The sequence below is a fragment of the Mixophyes fleayi genome, chromosome 4 (assembly GCF_038048845.1).
Source record: "Mixophyes fleayi isolate aMixFle1 chromosome 4, aMixFle1.hap1, whole genome shotgun sequence".
NCBI classification, from domain to species: domain Eukaryota; kingdom Metazoa; phylum Chordata; class Amphibia; order Anura; family Limnodynastidae; genus Mixophyes; species Mixophyes fleayi.
In genome coordinates this window covers 311,351,344-311,370,365 of record NC_134405.1, presented here as the reverse complement: position 1 = coordinate 311,370,365, position 19,022 = coordinate 311,351,344, and the positions used below count along the sequence as shown (strand labels likewise).

At 37.5% G+C, this 19,022-nt stretch overlaps 1 protein-coding gene and 1 long non-coding RNA gene across 4 annotated transcripts in view; both read left to right on the top strand.

Annotated features, from left to right (window-relative positions):
• Positions 1 to 9,066, top strand: part of PDGFRB (platelet derived growth factor receptor beta) — an 86,373-nt gene extending 77,307 nt beyond the window's left edge. For all 3 annotated transcript variants that reach the window (XM_075210040.1, XM_075210042.1, XM_075210041.1), the window contains 8 exons: positions 1,176 to 1,339; positions 1,730 to 1,848; positions 3,150 to 3,272; positions 4,391 to 4,502; positions 6,711 to 6,810; positions 7,378 to 7,483; positions 7,678 to 7,907; positions 8,107 to 9,066. In XM_075210040.1, coding sequence (XP_075066141.1) covers positions 1,176 to 1,339; positions 1,730 to 1,848; positions 3,150 to 3,272; positions 4,391 to 4,502; positions 6,711 to 6,810; positions 7,378 to 7,483; positions 7,678 to 7,907; positions 8,107 to 8,185 — 1,033 coding nt within the window. In that variant the 3' untranslated portion in view covers positions 8,186 to 9,066. The remainder of the gene's footprint in view (positions 1 to 1,175; positions 1,340 to 1,729; positions 1,849 to 3,149; positions 3,273 to 4,390; positions 4,503 to 6,710; positions 6,811 to 7,377; positions 7,484 to 7,677; positions 7,908 to 8,106) is intronic.
• Positions 9,067 to 10,164: 1,098 nt separating this feature from the next.
• Positions 10,165 to 15,730, top strand: LOC142152908 (uncharacterized). Its single transcript, XR_012691413.1, has 2 exons — positions 10,165 to 14,162; positions 14,261 to 15,730. It is a non-coding gene; the product is annotated as an uncharacterized LOC142152908 (long non-coding RNA).
• The last annotated feature ends 3,292 nt before the right edge of the window (positions 15,731 to 19,022 follow it).

Here is a 19,022-nt window from a genome sequence, read left to right as displayed (position 1 = left end):
CTATAGTAAGTTCAACCAAGATTCCTCTATCAACCCTCCCCTCTAGAAATATTATGTCTATGTAGATCCCCATCAAGAGGCCTCATTTCCATTTTGTACTCCCTGCTGCTCCAATATGACACACTGACTAAACAGCCTGACAAGGTTCACTGATAAGAGGACATGGGAGAAACTCTCGAATAACTCTCTGAATAGTGGTCTTACATCTTCAGTCTGCACTTGGATCAAGTAGATTTCTTATAAACATTTGTTTAGATGGTATTTGGTCCCCACCAGATTAAACGCAATATATCCGACTGCCTCAGACCTTTGTTGCTCGGGGCACTTTTTTTCCACATATGGATGAGCTATCCCAAGATTGCGATCTTTGGGTGAGAGTTTAAGGATCCAGTAAACAAGATCACCCAAATACAACTCCATCCAGACCTCTCCTTTTATCATCATACTTCGGCCAGCACCAGACATCCCAAAACAGATATGGAAACTCACTGAGCATAGACTTACAGCAGCTAGGTGCCTGATCACCCTGAACTGGAAGAAGTCTGACCCCCCCCCCCCCCCACCCCCCACACACACAATTCCTGCTTTTATCAACAATGTTTGGCAAATATACAAGAACAGATCACAGGCATAATTCACGACTGGCCAAATCAATTGTTGTCAGTATGTAATGCTTGATCTTCAACTAGCGAAGATTCCCTCACCCCCAAAAGACTAGTAAATATGCAGCCTGAGAACTCGGCTTCTTATTTAATCTGCCCCGCTCATCCCTTTACTAACAACCCCAAAGTTTCATCTTTCCAATACTTAATAGCTTACAATCCTTCTTATTTTTGTTATAATCTATAATATTAGCCTGCTATGAGTTGTTTTAATTAAGAGACTAATGTATTTACAATCTATGTGTGGTTCTATTACCCCAACCCCCCTTTTCTGTTCAATATTCTGTTCTTTCCCCCTTGTAATATGTTATAAAAATGTAATAAAATATTATTTCAAATAAAAAAGGGCGAGAACCCCTGATATAGACACACGTTTCACATAAAACCCCATAGCCCTCAGCTTCCATATATTCGCTCTTTTATTCTCTTCTTGGCAGCATGGCCAAGTATTGCTTTATGATCTGAGCTACCCACCTATCACCAATACAATGATTCTTTGTCTTTCTTTTATAGAAACATTTCAGTTTCTATAGAAAGCGATGGAGGTTACATGGATATGAGTAAGGACGACATTTACTATGTGCCAATGTTGGACCTTAAAGAAGAAATCAAATATGCCGAGATTGAACCGTCTAACTATGGAACCACCTACGAGCTGGAAAATTACTCTTCATCTGGTCAGTAGCAAATAAGTCAAGTTACTTAAAGCAAATCTATATATTAGCTATAGATTTTTTTTTGCTCAATATTTTGACATGTTCTAAGAATTAAGTAAAAAATATGCCAATATGTTGTTCCCAAAACTGGAAAAGAGCTTTTAGGTTGGTGTTTTAAAACATGTCATTTGATACGTATAACATTTTAATGGCAGTACGGCTATCATTTTTGTTCAGTAGTCACATTTTTCAGAAATAATTCCTGAGGTAAAATGACATTGTAATAAATTGTACTATTAACTTTTACTATTGATGCTTCATGTTTTGCCTTTTTGCAGCAATAAAATGTTATACAGTCTTTCAAAATATCAACAAAATATATATTATTTTCTTTATTGTGATTCCCTAAAGCTCCAGAAAGGACAAATTATTCCACCCTTATAAATGAATCGCCAACCCTCAGTTTTACTGATTTAATTGGATTTAGCTACCAAGTCGCCAATGGAATGGATTTTCTTGCTTCTAAGAATGTAAGTCAATGCAGTGTTCTTTTATACAAGATAAATTAAAAAAAATATGCTTTTTTGCAAATCTGATTTTTTTCTGTGATTGCTCCACTGAGGAGACAGTATAGAAAGAAATGTGTGTGCTATGCAGATGTCCTAACTCGGCTTGAGAATCTGGCAGATTACCATATTATGTTCAATCTCAGGAGGTTTCCTCACTACATCACAATTTCCCTGCCCCCCAGGGATTGAGCATGACAATCTCATGCCAAGTATTAGGTCCGTATTAGGCTGCTCACTGTTTCATTAGTCACTCCTTATTATACATATCATACCTCCCAAATGTCCCGATTTTGGTGGAATATCCTGAGTTGCGGCCCTCAAAAGTGGTTACGCTTAACAGAAAAGTTGGTGGAGTTGGCCAAAGTTCCCCATTGTGGGTGGGGCTTATTTTGTCCCACTTTCAGGATTCTAATTGTTGGGAGGTATGTATGATCATTCCAAATCCATGTTTAGTTTCACCTATTATGACAATAACATTTCCTATTTAAAGTGCAGTCACTGATCAGACACAACAGAAGCAGCCATGTTGTAGCCTGAACAAGCATTCATCATAATTTAACCTACTAAGTCACTAGGATGCTAATGAATAGTGATTTAACTCACAAAATGGCAGCCTATAATGGTGAATGCTAATTTCTAGCTCTCTCAGACTTTTTCACCTTTTAAATTTGTGGTGGCATACCTCCCAACTGTCCCTATTTTGGCGGGCCGTCCTGCTTCACGGCCCACAAATAGGGAGGGTCTTACCGGGAAAGTGGGTGTGTTTTTGAACAAATGTGGCCATTTGTGGGCGTTGTTTGTCCGTAACTGGGAGGGATTCTGAATGTTGGGAGCTATGCTATGGGTGCCCTGTACAGAATATTATAGTAAAGTGTCTACTTGCATGTGTGTAACATGGAGACAGTGTTTGGCAATTGAATTAGATATTTAAATGGTAAAAAACATTTCTCTTTCCTACCATTGGGGGACACTGCGAGACATTGGGGGTATAGTAGGTGGGCCTAGTAGTTAGGCACTTAGACCTATCTTTTTTCCTCCCCTTATGCCCCTCCCCTCCTGTAGCCTCAGTTTTCTCTAACCAAGCGTATGAGAATGAGGAGCCCCGTGGGCTAAAATAATTATTTTTTTTTGTAATAAAATTCACACAACAGAACTATTTTCAGAGCAAGGGAGGGTGCGCAGTGTCCTCCAATGGAGTAAGAGAAATTGCTTCTAACGTGAGTAAAAATCTTCTCATCTCTATCCAATCTGTTAATTTACAGTGTGTTCATCGTGATTTGGCTGCAAGGAACGTGCTGATCTGTGAGGGAAAACTAGTGAAAATTTGTGACTTTGGGCTAGCCAGAGACATCGTAAGAGACTCCAACTACATTTCCAAAGGCAACGTAAGTTTTTCCTGCATAGTACTTTGTAAGTCATTTTCAATAACAAATGGCCTTTGAAGCATTGATTGTTCTGCCATCTGGGATACTCACACAGCAACACAGAGGTAATAAATACATTTGTTAGTTTCTCAAAAGAAATGTGTCCTAAAATGTTCCGCACAAAATTCCCTCTATGATTTCTGTTTCGCCCAGACTTCTATATTATTATAATACCCCAACCACACCACAGAGCAGTATAAGTTAATACTGCTTTTTAAATTCTGCAAAATGCGAAACTAACAAATGCAGTGTGGAATGGGGAAGAATAATAGACCCATACTTGCCTACTGTTGGCTGTGGTTGCTTCATCATCATTATCATTTATTTATATAGCGCCAACATATTCCGTAGCGCTTTACAATTGGGGACAAACATAGAAAACTAATAAACAAACTGGGTAAAACAGACAAAGAGGTGAGAAGGCCCTGCTCGTAAGCTTACAATCTATGGGACAATGGGAGTTTGACACATGAGGCTAAGGCTAAGTCTACATTTTGCATTTCAGCCCACCCAGTCTGCAAAGGTAAAAGTGACTCATAGGCTAAATGATCCTGTCACACAACTATGTTGGTCAGGGGGTAGTTGTCTTGTGTGAAATTGTGTAATGGGTAATAGGGTTAGGTAGTGAGGTTAAGGAATATTATAAGCTTGTCTGATAGAGTAGGTGCAGCCCGAAAAAAGTCCTGTAATCGGGAATGGGAGGATGAGAGACGCAGATCTTGTGCAGAACGAAGTTGCCGAGTTGGGAGATATTTTGAGACAAGAGAGGAGATGTATGTTGGTGCAGTTTTGTTGATGGCCTTGTAGGTTAGTAAAAGTATTTTATTTAGGATTCGGTAGAAAACAGGCAGCCAGTGTAGAGACATACAGAGTGATTCAACAGAAGAATAACTATGCACTGTTTTTTCTAAATAAAAAAAAGCACACTGCAAAACTAATATTTATTTTTACTCAACATATTAAAATATTGTCTGTTGAAAAACTATAGTTTTTAAGTAATCCTTTATGTTAATATGCTATATAAAATTACCTTGTGTCTAGGTGTCATTGTGTAGTTTTATTTCTTCTGTTCATTCTAGACTTTCCTTCCTCTGAAATGGATGGCACCCGAAAGTATTTTCAACAATCTATACACGACTCTTAGTGACGTCTGGTCTTTTGGAATCCTTCTTTGGGAAATATTCACATTGGGTATGAGTAGTGTTCAAGATAACCAATATTTGTCATTTATGTCAATACAATGAATGCCATTTTTATTCATATTTATGGGTTTCAATAATATCTTCCTATGACCGAAGGTATCAAACTTGCTATTACTGTTTACAGAACCTCTTTCATAAACAGAAATAGTAACATGGATACTTGCAGATAATAATAATGTTCTGTATGTCGTACAATAAAACATTCAGACAGATGTTCATAACGACTGGTTGTGCACACCTAAGAAACATTGTGCACCAACACAGGAGGTGCGAAGTCAGATAAAAGCATTAGAGCTCTGGATTATAATCTCCATATAATAGCACTACAACATTTCAGAACCCATGCCATTGCGGATGTATCATGTGAAAAGTTAATGGAACACTTTTCTGGGCACTCAGATGACCAAGACTGTACATTTAAGTTAGCTTCAGAGTGCTGCTTTGTAAGTGGGCTAAGTTATTATACACATTGGGCCTGATTCGTTAAGGAACCCAGGCAAGAAATTGAGTACGTTTTCTTACTCAAATTTTCTGGACAAAACCATGTTGCATTGCAAGGGGTGCAAATTAGTTTATTATTTTGCACACAAGGAAAATATTGGCTGTTTTTCATGTAGCACACAAATACTTGATAGCTTATTTGTACACTGAAATTTAAAGTGTGCTACATGAAAATAACAGCCATTGTTTAACTTATGTGCAAAATAATAAACTAATTTACATCCCTTGCATTGCAACATTGTTTTGTCCAGAAAACTTACTCAAATTCTTGCCTTAGTTTCTTAATGAATCAGGCCCATTGGGTGCTTATAATGACATCCTGTGACCACTCCTATGTATGGTAGCAGAGTGAAGTGACTGTACTCCAGGGGACTGAACATAGCATTAGTTGGGCATCTTGGTAAAAATGACACCTCTGACTGCCAGAGTCGAACATACCAGTCCAGGATTGCTCTAAGTACAAAACTTTAAAATATGTTACCTACAACACTTTTTTTTTTTTTTACAGTTTAGTAAAATTAACTATATCAGGATAAATTATTATAAGTCTTACAATGATTGTTTGAGATTTTGATTGGCCAGTTTGATCCGAATACTATATTAACCAATTATTATCTACTATATAAATACCTAGTGGCGTGTGTGGAAAATAAAAAACCAAGCTGCAGCGCCACCTGCTGGGCAGAGTTATACACTGACCTATATATTTCTTGAATGAGAAGTGACAGTTGGGAGTGGTTGGTGGTTGCCGGCGGTCACAGTGGGGAGTTTTTAACACCTTAAGTAGCTTGATTTGACTAGATTGCATGAGTATCATGCACGGGTTAACTGACCTACTAAATTCTTAATGTGTGTTGGAAAAAAAACTCAAAAAGGGCTGAAATTTGGTATACTGACATTATTGACGAGTTGAGGGGTCAAACTCATTTTCGTGAGGTAATTTTACCTCATGAACACACATGTGTACAGTGGCGGATCCAGGGGGTGCGATCGGGGCAATCAATGCATGACAAGAACCTTTTTAACACCTTAAGTAGCTTGATTTGACTAGAATGCATGAGTATCATGCACGGGTTAACTTGTACCCTATATGCTCTCAGCATACTTGATCATTTCTAAATTTGATTTCATTACATCACATTTGATTAGGTGTGATGGAAACCAGATAAAAAGATGTTCCCCATTACGGCGCATCTAGGATCACCCGTCAGTGCAGACAGGAGCCGTCAGACGTGCTCTGTACTGTGATCTGGCAGAGCATGATCATTACAGCCGTTAAACAATCCATTAGCACAAACTGCCCATAATCATATTTGGTAAAATTCCTCAGTGATCTGGTTGTTCACTGTCCTTGCTGCACAAAGAGACTGCAACTTATGTAGGCAGATTAAATGAGTCTTACATGGGCAGATGATCTACCTTTCAGTGATCACATTTGAAATGAAACAAAGCAAGTCATTTTGCTCTGGCTTTTTTTTTTTTGGACATACACTCTTTATAATCGCTACGATAATTGACCACAATATTGATATTGTGTACGGTCATATTAATACAATACACAAGATGGAACAAGAAATGTTATTAGCAACCAAATTTCAAAGGTCCATTTCAAGCAGCCATTACAGTTTCAGATACCTATTTCATGAGATCAAGCAATATCCCCTAAATGTATTATTTATTTTAAATATAATTGTAGGTGGGACACCCTACCCTGAATTACCTATGAATGAACAGTTCTACAATGCAATCAAAAGAGGCTATCGGATGTCAAGACCTTCTTATGCTTCAGAGGAAATGTAAGTCAGAGCCACTTAGAGGGTTCGTAAACCTAAAATACAAGGTGTCTTAGATAGAAGAGCTACAAATAACATTCACAAATATATATGTAAAAATCCTGACACCTTGACTTTGGATTCACACTAGCTGTGCAGCGGAATGTTGGCTGTTGTTCTCTGTTATCAGTTTGATATGGCTATTCTATTTGGTCCTTATTCTGACCCAAATTATTCTATAAAGAAATGACTATAAACCTAAATTTAAATGTTCTTTGTGCACTTTTTGTAAACTGGTACCGCCCCCATAAAATGACTCCTTGGCTACTATTGGGAGTCTGAATTCTGGGAAAATAGGGAAACATTGGCACACATGGAACCCTTCCATATTTCTCACTCATTGCCTTGTGCTGGTACAGTTACTGCAGCCATGTAGATAACCATGCAGAGACAGGTTGCTTATAATGAATATATATACTTACCATTGCTAAATCGTGATTATTCATCTCATAAAATGATTAATAAATTGTTGGTATTTTAATAATTTTTCCATATTCTAGAAAATGAACTTGGGACATTTTTCATTTGCAGATATGAGATTATGCAGAAATGCTGGGATGAAAAGTTTGAGAAGAGACCGTCTTTTTCTAACCTAGTGGCTCTTACAGGAAACCTTTTATCTGATGGCTACAAACAGGTACATTGTCCATTATAATTCACAGGAACCCTGCCTGCTTCATTTTCCTACACAACAGGATTTGCCGAATCTAGAATAAGACGCGTGAACCACCCGTACCAATCAGATTATTTAATTGATGTACCTCTGTGGATACTATAGGTAAGATTAGCACAATGTGATGTGGATTAATTTTTGTTTTTTGTGGTTTATAGCGATACAAACAAGCGGATGAAGAATTTTTAAGAAGTGACCACCCTGCTGTGGTTCGTGTGAGACCCCGAGCAGCTAAACTAAATAACGCTGTGCATGTGGGAGAAAGTATTTCAAATATTCTCTACTCAGCTGTGCAACCAATTGACAGTGATTACATTATTCCTCTGCCGGATCCCAAGCCCGAGGACTCTGACAACATGCAGAATGACAACTCAGAAAGTCGACCAAGGTAAGAAAAGGTTTTTAGGTGAAGGAGTCCCTTTAAACATTGTACCTTGTTGCAACAATATCCTGTTGTATTTTTATTTTTATAAATAGTTCAGTAATATAATATTAATAGAAAATTATCTCCCAAGCCACACAAAGCATGTTTTTTATTTTAGACTAGTTTTAAGCTAATGTTATATGTATTTGTTTAATGCACACAGCTCTACACTGCAAGAAGGTAATACGTCATCTACAATTTCCTGCGACAGTCCTCTGGAACAGCCAGAACAAGAGATTTAAAGGGATTTCCAACAGGCTGAACATCGATTCTACGTAAAGGGAAAATTTCTGTAGTATGAAACCGACTGAAAAACTTGGAACTCAGCTGCAAGAAGATTGATTCATAATGGTGTGAGGAGCAATATACTGTGTAGAACATAGCTCAGTACTCCAGATCTATGCAAAAATGTCAGCTGGACCCTGACCTGTACATGAAGACTAAAGACATTATTCCACTCTACAATCTACACAGAACATGGTGTTTCCCAAGCAGCTTTTTCATGTCAAATATTTTTCAGCACAGAAGAAAAGAATTTTATAAATATCAGGTTTACTCATGAGGGATGCCAGAATAAACCTGTTAATAATGACTTTTTCAAAGAAAAAAATCTTCCATTCCATGTAGGAAATCATGAATTTACCTGAAATCTATTCCGATTGGATACTAAATTATTGAAAGCGTGGTCAACATCTGGGAGAATCAATAAGAAGCATTATATAGGTGCCTCGTGCCTCACTGTACCACCATTTTCAGTGCTCTCAGAGAAAAAACTTAAAAGTGTAATGTCTACAGTGGATTCAGCCATGTTGTAGCCTGAATCAATGCACCTGTCCATGTATTAGGAACTTAAGACATCGGTGAGACATTGGCCACTTGGTGTACTTTGCACTGTGGTGAAACAGCAGCATATTGGTAGCACTGTGCAGTACGGTACATCCTAAACACCCAGCTTTCAAAACAGGCCTTTATACAGGACTTATTGCAAATACTGCTACATCTGCTTGTTTAAAGCAATGTAAAGGCAACTTTTGTTTTTTTTTACACCGTATCACATGTACTAAACAAATCTTGGGAATATAATATTATGGTGGCGGCTGGACCGTCTACTTAAAAAAAGAAAAGAGATTTAAGGGTGGGAAATGCTAACCGCACACACAAACAAGCCTTAGGTCTGTCTGTGACTGACACATGGGACTAGTGTTATGACCAGTGGCAGATTATTAAAACTACCCATATATTTTTTACTCTTGGTAAAAAAGCTATTCAATCAACCAAGTATGAATGTTTGCATGATGAATTTTACTCCTTTCAGTTATATTTTTACTACAAATATATTGAAAATTAGTTATGTATATGATAAGTAAATATACTTTAAACAACAAATATTTACATATTGAGTATTTATGCCATTTATAAATAAATAAGGCAACAGCACACAAAAAAAACAGAATATATTGAGATTAGATTTGGGCATTTTCACTGTCACTGTGTCAGACAGAAACATGCAGGTAACGTTGTTCTAAGATTATGCATTGTCAAGCTGCAGATTTGAAAAGGTGGAGACGTTGCCTATAGCAACCAATCAGATTCTAGCTTTCATTTTGTAGAATGTACTAAGTAACTGATAACTACAATCTGATTGGTTGTTATAGGCAACATCTCCACTTTTAAAACCCACAATGTAGTAAATATACCCCTAACTGTCCTATGCCTTTTCACTGTCATTTTATAGGAAACAATGTCAATATTGTTAATTAGAAAGTTTTTTTACCTTCAGATTAAATCATGAGTTTATTGGTTTGTACATAAATAATATTAAATATTACACAACCTGACAATTCTATCTGCAAAGCATTTCCATGCCATGCGCAAGGGGAACAAAATATCAAATCTATCTGGATGATATATAGACACTGCTAAAGAAAACTGTATAGTTATAAAAATTACTTATACAAACTAATAAGCGAAAATCATTTGATAGTGAAAATGCTCTATTAGTAGATATTTGTTCAATTTAACTTTTGAAATGCCATATTTACTGTGATCAAGGGAAATAGGTTTAATTAAATGCTTTCATATCACAAAAGGTGATTTATCTTAAAATGAAAACGTTTTCCAACCAGACCTCATTGGTTTAATAACAGCAAAAATATTATATATATATATATATATATATATATATATATATATATATATATATATATAATGAATCATCTTTTGTTTTATGTCTGGTAAAACAACATGCACGAAATTCTCCAGTGAGTCAGGATTTCTTTATATATATATATTGACTTCCTATAAACGCAAAGAAAACACTGGAAAAAGTCTAATGGCTCTTAAGACATTTCGGTACAACTATTTATAAGGGTAAATACACTCCACAGGGGCAAAGGCAGGATTTTTAAGGGGGGGGGGGTTTCCTCCCCCCTCCCAAAAAAATATATAGAGAGAGAGAACTGCTGCGCATGCACAGAAGCTCCATTTTGGCGATGCTGTACTGTACAGCAGCCGCAGTGCTGTCAAAGAAGCGCCCGCGGCAGTGCTGTATTGTAGTACAATATAGCACCACCGCGGACACTTCTGTGACAGCACCGCGGCTGCTGTACAGTACAGTGCTGCTGTGAAGGGGCAATCTTTAGTGCCCGTTCGTTCGCAGAGAGGAGGGGTTTCTGGAGAACCAGAAACCCCCCCTGCGTGCACCCCTGCTCCAGGGTGGTGTTAGATGTAGCACTTCCTACACCTGTCGTCTATCCAGGAACCCAGATTCTGGTCGCGCTACCGCTGATACAATGTATCTGAAGGCAGCACCTGTCCTACACCGCTATAGCTATCTACTATTAATGGGGACTATGGTAAACTAGTAGATATTGTAAGCTGTATGTACTTGTCCATTTCTCATGGACAAATTATTGTGTCACTGTGTCATTGTCTATATTTATGTATTCTCTCAAGGAAGAGCAGATAGCTTTTTACATTACTATATTGTCATTTACACTATTAATGGAACAGTAGCATCATATTAATGGACACAGAATTTAGTGACTATCAAGCTAAGGCTCAAATCTTAATAAAATATATGAATTTAATAGATGCATATATTCCACACATGTACAGCTTTCTTGTAGTAAAGTTAGGTTGAAATAAAAACGGGAACTATTTTATGTACATAGTAGTCATTGCCCAATTCTACAAAAGGCAAAAATCGTGTGCAATAATCTACAAAAATGGTCTAAGGGGTAAATGTATCAAACTTTCTAAAAAAGAAAAATGGAGGTGTTGCCCATAGCAACCAATCAGATTATAGCTATCATTTGTTTAGTTCACTCTAGAGCATGATAGCTAGAATCTGATTGGTTGCTATGGGCAACACCTCCACTTTTGCTTATTAGAAGGTTTGATAACTTTACCCCAGAGTTTCCTTTATACAAGGGTAATCGCTGACACCAGCAATGTTCACTTACAATCGTCAATCAGGTTAAGAGAATAAAAATATATTTATGATTTATTGTTTTGTGTATGAAATTTACACCTTTAGCATCTCTTCTTTCCCCCAATTATGATGCAAGTGAAGGTAGAAAAATAAAGTGATGATTTACTTTAGTTAAGACATAAGATTTTTTTTATAAACATCTAAACTGACCGGGCATTGGGAGCGAACTCAGATCCACCAAGCCTCCATTTCACTCAGTAATGTGGACTGAATATTTTTTGGGAAGGTGTTTATCATCTGTATAAACAAGCCACCATATTTATTTTTATGTCTGAGCCACTGAGTAGTTTGAAAAACACAATGGGCTAGATTTACTAAGCTGCGGGTTTAAAAAAGTGGGGATGTTGCCTATAGCAACCAATCAGATTCTAGCTGTCATATTGTACAATGCACTAAATAAATGAAAGCTAGAATCCGATTGGTTGCTATAGGCAACATCCCCACTTTTTCAAACCCGCAGTTTAGTAAATATACCCCAATGTCTCTAAATACAAAAACGATTAATGATTGAGAGCTCTTTCCTTCCATCAGCTGTGAATCTGGCCACATTGTTACTTATTGCTGCAACTAGTACAGTATATCGTATTCCTTATACAAGAACAGTTCTTTTTATTTTATGCATTACATTGTCACTTAATTTAGCATTAAATCTCGCCAAGGGAGACACCATTATTAAAAAATGGCAGAAATAATTTTATTTTTTTTAAATTGCAGACTGCTGGCTCAGTTTGTCTTATTATCGGACTGCCCTGCTTACAGAATATCACTGCCATTACCACACATAGGGGTATTTTCCAATAGATTATCATGCATTTTGGATGTATTGTGATGTGTAGCTATGTTTAACATTATGATATCTAGTTATAAGGAGAGAAACACCTGCACATAAAATTGAGCATTAAAGGGTAACATTACTCAGAAATGATCAAAACAATTTGCCTAATGACAATCATTATGCTGGGTACAAGGCGTACTTGCCAACTCTCCCGGAATGTCCAGGAGACTCCTGAAGGTCTCCTGGACTCCCTGGAGAGTAGGACATCCTGCCCTCATCCTAGTGAAGTGGGCAGGATTACAATCGCCATAATGCGATTCTTAGGGAATGGCGTAATTTTGGCCCTGCCATCGTACGGTTGGTCTCCTCTTCCTCTGCTGTGTGACACTCTGCACTTCACTTCTTGCTCAGAGAGAAAGGGGACACCAGAGTTTGCACGCCTGGCATTCTGGGACTTCAATTCCTTTGCTGTGTCATTGGTCACACAATAGGAAGTTTATTAAGCTCTTTGCTTACCATAGATACCACAGAGAGAAAGAAGGGTCACTGAGCACGAATGAAAGCTACACAGGGTCCAACAGCCCTGTAGCCGGAGCTATCCCAGAAGTTACTCCCTTGTTGGGCACCAGGGGAGGGCTGGCAAGCTTTAGCCCAGGGGGCAAGACTCGACTCAGCAGCCTATTTTAAATTAAAAAAATGCAGGTGGCCCAGTGACCCAGCCCAAGGTAGCCTACTATGGACCGGCCCGGGGGGCAGATGCCCCACAGGCCAGTCTACCCCTGTTGGGCACAACGACATACTGTAATGACGCTTGATATACAACCTCTGCCTGTACTCACCTAAGTAACCTCATTTTATTCCGATTTGATAGATCAGTTCTGATAACTGACCTTTTCCTTATTTATGTAGCCCAGGAAACAGTCACTGCAGCCCAGTTTCTTTCCATGTTCTCAAATTCAAAGTTGTCAACATTTTAGCTATTTTCCAGGCTACATGCTATACTATTTCCACAAACCTTGAAGCACTACAATCCACATCATGTTTACTGAATGTAATAATAATGCAGTTTGTTGCATCTTAAGCACTCATTTTCAGTAAATGTTACCTTCTAAAGCCTAGAGAATAGGACTAAATGGTAAGACATGCAGTAAAAGAGCAATTTGGATGTTGATACTAAAAAATTAGGAAATGTGCATCTTTAAAACCTGGGACTGTCCCTAGAAATTAAGGACAGTTGATAGCTTGGGAATTAGTAGTCCTATTTCACATATCAGGAGTCATTTCAGTTGTAGTAGTCAGGATAATGATTAGGAAAAGAAAAGTATATTAAATCATTTTTGGAGTTACCCTTTAAACAAATACAAATTCCAGTTTACATTCTCTTGTATGTGAACCAGTTGAAACTTACTTTTGTTTGTTTTTTTTACATGTAATCTTAATATTGCTGTTATACAACTATGTTAACTAGATTTGAAGAGGCTGTTTTTTGCAACATTCAAAACATTAATAACTGGCTTTGTAAAAATCAGTTAGATTAATGAAAACGGTACAATTTAAAATAGAAGATCCACCTATATTTCTATAATGTATACTCTATGCATAACCTTTGTATATACCTTTAAAAATTTAAAAGAACACCTAATTGCCAAATGCTTTTTCATACTGTGTAATAATTATTTCTGTGCACTATTTTGTTGTCACTGTTATACGTGTTAAGCCTGAGCTTTATATTTGATTAGAAATTGTCCAATATGCTCTAAAAGTCACTTTTTTCCACATATGGCTTTTTGTGTCTTTTTTGTGATTTTTGTCTGATTGTTGTAAACAAAGTGTTTTTATAAAGAGTTGTTTTTAATACAGTATACAGTGTGTGTGTGTGTGTGTGTGTGTGTGTTTGGACACAATATAAAGAAAACGTCAAAGAATTTAAGTTATACAACACCAGTGGACAGTATGGGCACAATGGTTTTCTAAGACTTCCCAACCAAGGCATGTCAAGTGGAAAAGAACACAAAATGATAACTTAATTTGTTAATGAGTACACTTAAGTTACCAAACTGGATACTATTTTGTATATTTTGGAAAATAGAGTTGAAATCAAAAGTGGAAACATCTTCCTCCTCCAGTTTTGCAGTGTTTTTTTCAACTTTTGTGAAGAACCACTGAGTGTTTTTGATGAATAGATGTGATGACATCTCGAAGTGTGACGCAGACTTTTTGTTAAATGGTATGTTATGTTATTAAAATTTGAACCAACAACTTGCGTTCAACAGCTAGAATATTTAAAAAAATACAGTATTAGTATTGCAGCGTTTTATGTGATGCCCATACTTTGGCACCCACAGGCTTGTTTTAAGGAACTTAGAGAGCACAATAAATCCTGGCACATGTGATTAAGTAGCCTAAAAGGGCTAATGCATATTACTTTAATATTGGCTCCATATTCCTCTTACATCATTTTTAACATTGATGTCAGACCCTTTGACACATGATAATCTTCTTCTACATGTGTCTTGTCAAAGGCATGAAGCACTTTGTAATATTTTATTTTTTAAATTAAAGAATGGTCCTTCCCTGGAATTCTATTACTCACCACAAGGGGGACCCCTGCAGAAAATAGACTTCAACAAAGACGGACTTGAGGTGCAGAAATAGCCAAAGGTTTGAGTACTGTCGCATTATGACACCAATATGCTGACATAATAAAATGTGAAAGCTTGAGCGAGGCGACTACTGGTACTGGAACTTTCATGGATATATATATATATATATATATATATATATATATATATATATTTAAATATATATTTAAATAATAATGCTTATTTCACACTACAGCTAGCCCATAGATTGTAGGCTTGCAGATAGGGCCTTCTTATCTCTCTTTCTGTCTGTAATACCCAGTATTGTCCTTTTACTGTGTTTGTCCCCAATTGTAAAGCGCTATGCAATTTTCTGGCGCTATATAAATGTTGATGATGAATAGATATATTGTAAACATTTTAATTTTCCTGATTGTTCTCCAATACCTATCTGACCGTACAACATGACTGGTTTCCATGTCAGTGAAGACAAAACAGATCTATATAAGAGGTTGACTTGCTGACCTTCACAGTCACCATACACAATGTACAACAATTTTTAAGAAGCATTGAAATGTAACCAGCATCCAGCTATTAATTTTAATAGTTTTGTTAAAACTTTGTGATTTCCAGTTCAAGACTTTAAACATCCTCCAGCCATGTCTTAGGTTAACCTTGCCTCATGTTGTTCTCCTCGAAGTGTCTTCATTACTTTAAAAAGGGACCCGATAAATGCCTATGCTGACCAGTTTTTTTTCTGTTAACAATAAATGGTTTGCGACTAACAGAAATTAAATAACTAAGGTACCAAAGATTCCCAATAAGGTTTACACATATGTTTTTAAGTTGCATTATGAACACTTATTTTGTGCTGTAAACGTTTCTCTTGTATTTTTATAAACAAAAGATTTTAATAAAAAGTGCTTTTTGTACTGTTGATGATTATGGTTTTGTTTTCCCTCCAGGGTGAACTACAAAACAGTATTTATAGCAGCGCTACCATCTAGTGAAAGATTTTATTGACCTGCCCCTCTCACTACTAATGGCCCTACACGTTATCATTGTTCCTAGAGCTTATTTCAACATACTTGTTTGTCTTCGTTCGTAATAGCAAATTACATATTCTGAACCTGAAGGGTTAGGGGAAAGGGAAGGAATTTGGTGTGGGAGAGGATACAGGAGCATGTGCACTTGAAGAGGAAGAATATTGCATCCAGTCTAAACTCATCAAAAATTAAAGAGCGATGGTAGATATTCATCAGGTTATTTGAGTTCTAACCAATTAAACCAGGTAGATGTAAACTCTGCATTCTGGTCTAGTGCTGATGGAGCAATGTCCTCCATAGCCATAGAAAACTTGAGGCTATTAAACCAGTCTTTAAGATATGGGAAATTGGGAGATTTCAATATCACTGGGATAACAGCTATCCCTGCATTAGTAAAATGTCTCACTAGGGACTTTTATATCTAGAGATAGGAATATTAGACATGTTTAAGATCCAGAACTCAGGACCTCACAGCACAGCTCCTACCAATATCTATTTAGATATATCATCATCATCTATTTATATAGCACCACTAATTCCGCAGCACTGTACAGAGACCTCATTCACATCAGTCCCTGCCCCATTGGAGCTTACAGTCTAAATTCCCTAATATAGACACACGCTCACACACAGACAGACAGAGAGGGAGACAGACAGAGAGACAGACAGAGAGGGAGAGACTAGGGTAAATTTTTGATAGCAGCCAATTAACCTACCAGTATGTTTTTGTAGTGTGGGAGGAAATCGGAGCACCCGGAGGAAACCCACGCAAACACAGGGAGAACATACAAACTCCACACAGATAAGGCCATGGTCGGGAATCGAACTAATGACCCCAGTGCTGTGAGGCAGAAGTGCTAACCACTTGGCCACTGTGCATTACATCTTTCCAAAATGGTTGAGGGTAATAGCTGTCACCAAATATGACAGCTGCTTACTTGCATATCCAGCACTTATCTGGTACACCAGGGAACATTTAGGGTATCTGTACCAGTGAGTAATCATTTGAGAGAGAGTTTTTAGGACCATTATACATACATGTGACTACAGTGACTCATCAAGAGGGCTCAGTGGTCCTAGATCCTGTTCCCATGCAGTTGTGAACTTAGGAAGAGATGGCGTTAAGTTGTCTAGAAGTAATTTATAGATAGATGACACAGCATGGTAGTAGTTCAAATGGGGCTAGATCCCTTCCCAGGATGTTAGTCTTACTAATATTGAAATAATGCTTCATCTGAGTATATGTCTAACATTCATTACTTAGTGGACACAGGTCTTCTTATAAGACCCTCATCCAGCTGAACTGGAGAGATATTACCAAAAACCAATTTTCCAAAGTTGAGATTGTTACACCTGGTGGGAAATTCTTGTTAGATACAATAATATAGAAAAGCACATTATTATTGAAATTGCAGGTGCATGAGATGTAAAGCTTAAAATCAAGATAAATTCTGACAGACCTTTTTCCACCTTTAATTAATTCAGCAAAAAGAAGTGAAAACACAAAACATACAGTACACAGGTTGTGTGACCACCCTTTCAAATTGGGATTGTAGCTTTGTTCAGTGTTAGGCTGAGAACACGCTACAGAAAATTTCTCCCGATGTGTTATCTATAATGATTTTACCAACGACTGTAAAAAAAAGTCCCGACTGGCATGCTGATTCATGTGTACACACTATACACGTTTTATACGATCTACCTTCAGATCTCTGTGCTCTTCATCTGTCATAACCATCGGCTGAAAAGATCATGATTCTATAGAGATCCTGATAGTGACTGCATACACAATGAAGAATTGGAACAACAGTGTTCCATTATTGAAATAGATTTTCTTAGTTTAGTTTAAAAAACAAATGAAACGATAGAATGAGGTTTGGAACGACAAACGCTCATCATTACAGTGTACACACTAATGCAATGTCAGACAAAACAGTCGCTTATTGGGTGATTGGCCCGATAATTGGCTGATAGGCCTGTAGGGTGTATCCAGCCTTAACCAATCATATTCAAAATCAGGTAATTAGCAAATGTCCCTATTTGGCATCTAAAGAATACTAAATCCCTAATCTGCTATCTACCTGCAAACAATATAAATATATTACAATTAACATATATTAATTTTTAAATCATTCATAAAAACTTGTAAAAATATGTATTTATGGTTAGACTGTTTTTTAAAATATAACCAAAACTGCTGCCAAACTACATGGTTACCCCATTTTAACAGTAACAGTGTCTGAATTTGAAGCTCCGATTAGCCCAATGTAACATACATGCGTACTCACACTACAACTAACATTACTTAAATAACCCAATATATATATAAGTGATTGTCTGCATTACTTGACTGAAGACAGTCTGATTGATGGGCTGGGTTCCACAATTCAGTTTGGGTCAGAGAACAGAGGCTGGCACCAGTAGTAACAGACCAGGACAGTATGCTGTGATCTCCTCAGACAACAGTCACAATCACACTCAGCCACGTAAGTAACAGGGAACAGACAGTGATCCTGAATTCAATGGAAGTGTTATTAGGCCACACAACCTAGCAGCAGCACCTTAAATTCAGCAAATGTCTTTCAGTGTGCAGGGAGCTCTTGACTTGCAGAGACAGAAGTCCACCTCTGCAATTAGTTATCCTGTGATCACACAGGTGGGCCTATACCTCAGCAGGTAAATAGCCCCCTGCATGGTGTCAATTCAAGCCCCTCCTAAATTAACTCATAACTCTCTCTCAGGCTAATTCCCACACCCCCAAGATCAACTCATGACCCTCAGTCCAGATCAATTCATGCCTACACCGATTCATACCTGCCAACATTAAGACACGGAGAAACGGGACAAAATAAGTCCCACCCTGGTCCTCCCAAACCACTTCTGGATCCTCCCCAAAATTCCCATTTTTGGATGAAACTTTACCCATTTCCCTGAATGCTCCTCTCCTTGCAAGGTCTGCAATTCTGGACTATCCTGCCAAAATAGGGACAGTTGCAAGGTATGCCCCGGATCACTTAATGCTCTAACGTTAATTCATGTCTCGTCCAGGTCAATTCATGTACCCCTCCAGTGAATAAATGCCACCCATGTAATTAATATCTGCACCAGCACCCTACTATTTTGGAGCCAGGGGCTGCGATTTGATCTCCCCCTTTCCCTATATATTTTAATGTTATTTATTGT